The sequence below is a fragment of the Lathyrus oleraceus genome, chromosome 7, assembly GCF_024323335.1.
Source record: "Lathyrus oleraceus cultivar Zhongwan6 chromosome 7, CAAS_Psat_ZW6_1.0, whole genome shotgun sequence".
NCBI lineage: Eukaryota > Viridiplantae > Streptophyta > Magnoliopsida > Fabales > Fabaceae > Lathyrus > Lathyrus oleraceus.
This window is the reverse complement of record NC_066585.1, coordinates 139,292,878-139,301,391: the sequence shown is the minus strand read 5'-3', so window position 1 is coordinate 139,301,391 and position 8,514 is coordinate 139,292,878. Positions and strand designations below refer to the sequence as shown.

Sequence of the window (8,514 nt, the reverse complement as noted above, 5' to 3'; positions counted from 1 at the left end):
CGTTCACGTCCCTTGTGAATCTCTCTAAGCACTCAATTGCAATGCTTTTTCCAATTCGAACATATTTGTCTATAATGTCGGCAGGGGATTCATATGCCAGCATACGAATAACAAAGGTGCATTTATGCAACAGTGAAAGACCCATTTTACCAGTTACATCGGTCCTCTTTTGAAAATATTCATCATGATTTATAAGGGTGGCTACAATTCGAAGAAACATGTGCCTATGGTAATCGATAATTTTAAAGGATAAATTTTGATAATTTTGTATGAGATAGAAGTTGAAAATTATATTGATTAGGGTTCATTTAATCTAAGCTATAGTAATTTGAAGTAAGAAGATGAAAAGTTAGGTAAAATATATTGTCAAAGGCTAATGAGATGAAATTTTAAGCGAAAATTTTAAAAGTGATCAATTCGGCATTGATTGGGTCTGCTATATGTCATCCCCAGGATATCATTGCATCATGTTTGAATTGAGAAGAGATTTTATCCATTGTGAGGATGAAATTAACACAAGTGGAAGGATGTACACTGAGAATACCTCAACCACAAGAAGTCAAAACTCAAATAAAACCCAACATACAACTGTACGATTAATATAATTCCTTTGAATTCCCACAAAAAGATGAGGGAAATTGGAAAGTCTTAAAGAAAAGCACAAATTTGGAACTTAATGTACCCAACAAAAACCATATCTTAAAGGATATTAGAAGTTCCATCCAGGTTTCGACACATGCCAAACACTGTCCCACAATTGAACCAAGTCTTGTAAGCTAGTTTGGCATCACATTTAATAGCAAAAGCTGGAGGGCGGCACTAGCCAATAAAATTTGATTTAACCTCAAAGACTAAGACCATTGACTCACTTTAAGCCTAATTAGTTACTTCTAACAACCCCTTATAAATTGAAGCATGTCATTCTTCTTCATACACATCCTCAATATACAAAACAACTTCAACTCTATTTTCATTCCTATCTATCTCTTAGCAAATAGCTACACTTTTTAAACACTTGAAATTAATTCACATTAAGAATGGCAAATTCTCGCATTGCAAGGTTTTTCATGGAGGTGGCACCACCACAATATGTTAGTGTGATGAGGCATAGAACATCAAAGATGATGGAAACAATTTCAGAAGAGGATAGGGAAATCAGCTTAAATGATAGTGTAATTTCACCACCTAAAAGTTCATCACCTATTTCAGCTTCATCACTTGCTGCTTCTGCTTGTGCCTCTTCTTCTACCAATGCAAGTGTTAATAGTAAGTACTTTCTGAAGGAAGTTCATAGAACACTCTCAAGTTTGAATCACTGATTGGTAACCTAATGGAGAAAGAAAACCTTTGGCTGCTGTTTTTCTTTGTTGTTTTTCTACTCTTATCTTTCATGTAGTGATGTCTTGTTCAATATTTTCTATGAACGAGGATAGTTAAGACTGTAATGTAACATTAGGGAATCCAGCATCTGTTTTTTTTATGATGTACGGGCTCATAAATTCCTATCTATTAAAAACTCAATCTGCCAAAGGTTTTGGCATGCATATCAATTGTGTAATAGCCTCTTTCTTTATTATGTACCATAAGTTGAGGCATCCAAAATTTCATGGCATGGTCAAATAAGAGAGAGTGGTTGTTTAAGATTCTAATTGAAGGTTTACTTATTGTCAATTAGAAATCATATGCACAACTAGTTTTTTGTTGAACGTATCCATAATTTCATACTTTCCATGGTCACATAGATAAAACAAATTTAACAATTCCAACTGGTATGAACATTTATCATCATCATCATTGATACAAAACTGTTTATCTCATACATCTACCCCGACAATAAAATAATCAACTTAGTACAAAATACCTCAAGAAATACAAGTTAACGAACAGCACTGGGAATATTCTCCAATATCGTGAGTTCGCGTGCTGAAGGATTCAGCATGCCATTTCCATTGTAGAACATTCATTTAGGTGAATATTTCAAGGGATAACTTTGATGTTATGAAGCTAGCATGCTTTTCCCTTGTGTGTTCATGAATAAGTTTTACTATTTCCATGAATGGTATCTGTTTTCATTCTGTGCTCAACTGAGAAGATTCTAAGCCTTGGGTTTCTTTCGTGTCTTCGAAATTATCTCCTTATATTTTGTCAGTGCTGCCAACAAACAAATAATAGAAATGACACTTATTGAAACATAATGTAAACTCAAAACAACATAAAGGAAAAGAACATCAAGTGTCAAGCTAGTCCAAGGTCCATACCCCTAAAAAGCAATCAACATATTTACCTGACTGGTAGTCTGTACTGAATACCCCTAAAAAGCAATCAACATATTTACCTGACTGGTAGTCTGTACTGAATACCCCTAAAAAGGCGTTTAAGCATATACCCCTAAAAAGGCGTTTAAGCATATACCCCTAAAAAGCAATCAACATATTTACCTGACTGGTAGTCTGTACTGAGTGCTTCAATTTGACTGGACGAAACAAAATGCTCGAGACAAGAACCACCCTCAGCCTTTCGCATTAACTTCTTAAATCGCCGAACCTGAAATGGAATATGATTGTCCATTTCAAAAATGATTTAGGTTCCAAATGTTAAAAAGACAACAAAACATGTATATCGGTGATCTGTATAGTATTGACAAATGATAAGATATATAATTCAGAGTCAGTATCGAGAAAATTTGGACAGATCCTATTGTGGAAAAAGATGGTACAATCTTGTCTTGGGTGACTTAGAAATGCATAGAAAACTCTAGTGAAAACACCAGTAAAGAGTATGAGCCAAGATAAATCAAATAGTTAGAAGCAGAGGGATATCAAGAAAATTTATAGGTCAAGCAAGAGAGATTTAGAGGTAAATGGTCTATCTTTAGATCTTAAGATTTCATACATGATAAGAGTTTTTTTATGTCAGACAATCTTAATTCATATAGCCAAACTCACTTAATTAGAAAAACTTTAGTTGTTTTTTATATAATATTGACTCAAGGGGGATAGAACACCACCATCAACAGATCCTAACAGTGATAGACAACACTCGTTACAAAATGACAGCTATTGAACAAACACAGTAAGTTTAAATTGTTGTTTGATAAAAGAGACTAGTGGTGAGTAGTGACAAAGGCAACACATCATACTTAATTTTATTAAGAAATCAAAAAAGAAACACAAATTAGTAGAATTGTAAATTCTAATGCTAAGGAAGCGGCCAAGTTGATCAGTTTCTGGATTGTGTGATTCAATTGGGCCCAAAACCTGATTGGTTTATTCAAGGAAAAAGAAGGAATTTTATTGAGAAATAAGACATGTTTTCTTATCAATAAGAGAGGTTGAAAGTTCTACAATGTTGTAGTGAAGGAGATTTTCTTATTCTGTGTAATAAGATACCAGGTTTCTATCGGATACCCTCTTTAAAAAATTGTGTGATTTACACAAGGAGAGGCCATTTGCCTAATATTATATTAGTATACAACTAACTTTGATTAATGAGTAAAATTTTAATGTAGAAATGAAAGAATTAATGTGTTGAAGCATTTAAATAGAGCCTTTATTATAGCTCAAATTGTAGCTTCTTCTATTGCCTCTAATGCTATGAAACAAGGATCTAGCATAAAACAAGGTCTGTGTAAGATGATAAAACTTCATACCTCATCTTCTGACATCAATGTGAAGCAACGCCCAGCCTGGCCCGCTCTAGCAGTCCTACCAGCCCGATGAACATAAGTTTTTATGAATTTGGGCACATCATAATTAATGACATTTCTTACCCCTTCAACATCCATTCCACGAGTCAACGCATCAGAAGATACAAGCACTTGAAACATCCCTTTCCGAAATTCATTCAATGTCTTACTGCAGAAAATTAGCAACTTTTTTTCATGTCAAGGACCAACCCTCACATGTTTTGTTTACATAGGAAAATAATCACTTCTCTTTCAAAAGTTTTCTTGGAAGTTTTTTACTAAAAGTTAATTTGAGTAAAAGATACGCTAATCTAAGATACACTAACCTCAAAGACCTAAAGTTCTTAAAAACAAGTTTTGCATGTTATGTAAACAAGTGCAATCAGCATTATACATTGCTTGAAGTATTTATTATTAGTGAGAATAAATCTTACCTTCTTACACGTTGATGTTGAAGACTAGAATACTCTTTGATATCAATTTGCAGATCTCCAAAACAATTCAACAATTTGCAGAGACGATATGTGGAATCCACAGATTTTGTGAAAACTAGGCATTTTTCTTCTCCCATGGATTTCAAAAGGGCAATTAAGTACAAGGGTTTGACCTTTGTTTCACAAACCTACACAAAAAAATCTAAAATCACAGGGGAGCTGCAGATAATTATTCATCCATTTTTAAGTTTATGAAAATACGCATGTGTGAATTGTGTATAATCAGGGTGCATATGCAAATACATATGTTTGAGTATGTTAAGTAATATGCCAAATTAAAAATTAATGGTGAAGATAAGACTTGGTCCAAGTTGCATGATGAGTAAAACCATAAAATAAGTCACTGATGACCAAGTCATTCAAAATGCTATGCAATCTACCACTGCTCTCTTCATATCTTCAAATATTCATAAAATGCATCCTCTCAACTTAGACAGAATATCTATCAAGCAAATAATGCAATGTTCAAACCATAGCTTGTATGAGTTAATCCCCTGCAAGGCTACTAAACTACTTAAGCCCTTTGCCATTGGTCTACTATCCACGTAAGAGGTCTAGATCCACCATTTTTCTTTGTTCCTAATCTAACCAATGCCTTAATTCTCTCAATTTCTTCTCTGGCCTAACCGTTGAGGTCCTAAGCAGGTGTTGTGGAAAGGCTCAGATCATGGGGGCATGGAAAGATGTTTCCACTCCTCCCTTGAAGCTGCTGGCATTCCAAACTCTCAATTGTCATTCATTCCTATCATAGAATTTGTCGATAACAGAATGTGATAGAAAAACTCAGAAAAATGTATAATGCAGCAGATTTTATTGAAAGGAAGAAATGAGCATAACCCCTCTACAGAAGTGAAACACAGGCCCCATTTAATGTCATACCAGTTTATAAGATTCCAAATTTTCTGGGAGCCGATAACGCATTTCTCCAGCTTTCAATAACAAAGGGTGATGCAAATTAAGTTGAATAAGCCTGCCTGGATCCTGAGTTAATGTCGCGGATAGAACCATCTTTGCCAGCCTAGGATAAGGCTTGTCCTTGAAGCCCCTCTCAACTCCACTTCAGAAATATACATACACATGATATAAATATAATAAATTTTTAATGAATGTGTGCATTAATACAAAAAGTATGATGAGCATTCATTACTCTGAATGAAAAAATAAAGGCAACAAAAACTATAAAAAGACTAAATAATGATCCATTTGGGTTTAAAACTATAATCTGATTACTAACAGGGTCGAAGATTAAATCTAGAAATCAAACTCACAATTTTACAGTATTAGTGCTTCTGGTACAATTGTCAAGAATTACATTGCCTACTGAAACTATTATTAATGTGAAAATATGAAGTATACAAACTCAAAACCAGAAAATTGGCCTTATATACATAGTTTGCATGTGTAAGAAGAATCAGACGGTTAAGAGTCTCACATCGGATAATATATGGCCTGAACATGTGTTTATAAGTGGGGACAGTCACTCTACCAACCGGTTTTGTAGGGTTGAATTAGGTCCAACCACATTTCTTAACAAATATGAATACATAAAATAATTGAAATTCAACATGAACAAGTTTGTCATGTGACACACATAAAGACACAGTAAAGAGGCAGTGCTAAGAAGCACTTGGAAAAGCTTCTTTGTGCTTACCTTGATGCATAATCATACACACAAAAGTACTAGGAAAAGCTTATAAAAATAGGTTATGTATATAGGTTATTTTCATAACCTCCTCCAAATAGCTCTGTTGAAATCAACTTACATAAAGTTTACCCTCATTCCCTCGTCGATTGTAAAAACAGTTTACAGTTACACAATAGGCCCTTATCAAGGAGCGGTTAGATAATTGTATATTCAAAGGCCTCGTTAGTCCTTATTAGTTGGATTAGATGTGAGACACAAAAATCTGTTTTTTTTCTTCAAAAGGTAGCTTTATTCTCTTACTAGCCTGAATTATAGGAATGGAATCTCCATTCTAAGAAGTGGCCTTTACTCCACATCAAAAAACAAATAAAAAAGCAATCCAACTCATTACAAGTAATTTAAATATTTCTATTGGTTTCCAGATCATTGATATTATCAGAGCATAAGTGATCAATGAGCAATAGCTGTCGATTTAACCTACATCTCATTCCACAAAATTCTGAATTCACAGGCAATGAATGCTTTTTAATTATTAATTAATCATGAGATGAACATGTCAAAAGACAAGTGAAATAGCCTTGAACTCACCATCTTCTTCTGGTTCTTAATGCACCAACAGAACAGGGGAAAAAAGAATCAGACGGTTGGAAAAAGCCATCATCATTAGATTGGGTCAGTTCAAGCACAGTAGGCAACCATGACTGGTATGCCTCACGAAGCAATCGATCTGTTTCATCAACCACCTGACATTATTACCCTCATTATCATATCATATACAATTATATACATTATCAAAAACAAGAAAAGGAAAGACTCAAACAAAACCAAACCAAAATATATTGTTAAAATCAATTGTATGCTTAATAAAATAAAAAAAGTGAGAATTTAGACTTACAAGATAATGAAGATGCTCAAGCGTGAAGCCTATGGTCGTATTAATGTGATCCATAAGCCTACCAGGGGTTGCTACCAATATGTCAACCTTACTCTGAAAACGAGGAAGCGAAACGCAATGCGGATCATAGCACATGCCTATATCACGTGCCGGCATGTCAACGAGCTCCGAAATCTCAGCGGCTAATGACGATTGACCAACGGCCAAGCCAACACGCAAGCCTAACGGAGACGCAACGGCGTCGAAGACTCGTTTGACCTGCAAAGCTAGGTCGCGAGTGGGGACAACAATTAAGGCACGAAGGCATTTGGTGATGCGGCCTGATAGTATCTGCACTAAGGGGAGAGCGTAGGCGAGGGTTTTTCCACTTCCGGTGGGTGAGTTAACACAGAGGTCTCGCTCAAAATTGCCAGGGCCAACTGTTTCATCCCAAACTGCAACTTGCACTGGGAACAAACTTGAGATTCCCATGTCCTCCAATGCTGACTTCAACCTGATGAAAAATTGTGAACAAAAAATCATAAAACAGAAATTGAAATTGAAATTGAAATAATAGTGCAATAGAGTGATATTGTAATACTTAGGGTGGAGAGAAGGGACGGAATGAAGGGGTAGTTGTTGAGAGAGAGCGACGTCGATGGGGTCTCGCATCCATGGCAAAACGGGAATACTTTGTTGTTTTACTTCACCCATTTTGTCCCTGTACGGATATATGCAGAAACGTAAAAACCATGGCAAACACGAATCATGAAAATTTCCTATAACATATATGCAGAAACGAAAGAAAGAGATAATAAGAAACTAGGGTTCAAAGAGAAAGCAGTGATAACGAAAGGAATAGAAGAGGTGAATACCCGAGTGAGTTGCAGAGCGAAGTACCTAGCTGCGGATTTTCAGACTTTGTTGGTTCTCTAAACCCTTTCTTCTACCACAATCGCCAATGGAGGGGGTTTAAGGAGTTTGGATCTGGTCCAGTTTGTAAATCCAGTTTCTGTCCTGTTCCGTAAACCGATGCGCGACACGTGGCAAAATAAACTTCAATGGTTGAGATTTTATTTTAAATGTATAAACCAAGTTGCAGTAACAACAATATAACCGCAACATCGCTTGACGGTACACTGCTACTCCGTAACGCCGCCGTAGTGTTATCGTTACAACTCATTTCTGTGTCGAGACGGAGCAATGTAGGGAAGAAACGGGATGACACGAAGATTAGAGAGAGCGATGCGGCGGAGATATGGGAATTTGTTTGTTTAATTTAATTGAGGAATATAGGAATTGTGGCAACTAAAGAGATTTTGAGAAAATTACTGAAGTATGAGAGACTCAAAATGGAATCTAAAAATATTTCTTTTTAGACTTAAAATTTAGTTTAGGAGATTTAGATGGAACATGTATTTTGAGTTATTGGTCATTTTGTTATATTAAATGTGCATGATGATTCTGAGTTGGAGAAGTTTTCTAGTTATTTTCTTAATAGAAAGAAAAAAATTGGATTGGTTTTTTCGACGCACTTTTGATCAACAAGGGTTTGGAGGAGACGTATACTCGATTCTATGTTCCTTCCCTCTGTAGTCGTCGAGAACTCTTCTCCTATTGCCTTGGATTAGTCGAAAGTGGACGTAATTGCTTTGAACGGGGAGAAAGTTCGCCCCTTCATCAAAACTTAGATGTATGCCTTTGGTTCATACCTAAGTGACCCGGAAATTAAGGATCACCTCAAACTTGGGACTTATACCGATATTATCGATTGACTTAGGCCACACGTTGTTGGTCGGGCAGACGGGGTGTCTCA

At 35.7% G+C, this 8,514-nt stretch overlaps 1 protein-coding gene across 2 annotated transcripts; it reads right to left on the bottom strand.

Moving 5' to 3' along the window:
• Positions 1-1,752: 1,752 nt before the first annotated feature.
• Positions 1,753-8,007, bottom strand: LOC127104661 (DEAD-box ATP-dependent RNA helicase 1). Of its 2 annotated transcripts, none has more exons than XM_051041836.1 (9): positions 7,574-8,002; positions 7,300-7,419; positions 6,720-7,212; positions 6,413-6,567; positions 5,059-5,236; positions 4,120-4,307; positions 3,650-3,854; positions 2,439-2,544; positions 1,753-2,151 (listed from the first exon to the last, which is right to left on the bottom strand). In XM_051041836.1, exons 2-9 carry the CDS (start codon positions 7,410-7,412, stop codon positions 2,096-2,098), a joined length of 1,494 nt encoding a protein of 497 aa, XP_050897793.1. In that variant the 5' UTR covers positions 7,413-7,419; positions 7,574-8,002; the 3' UTR covers positions 1,753-2,095. The 2 variants fall into 2 exon arrangements, with proteins under 2 accessions (XP_050897793.1, XP_050897794.1); XM_051041837.1 differs by lacking the exon at positions 1,753-2,151 and having other exon boundaries at positions 2,464-2,544; positions 3,650-3,704; positions 3,770-3,854; positions 7,574-8,007.
• Between the last annotated feature and the right edge of the window lie 507 nt (positions 8,008-8,514).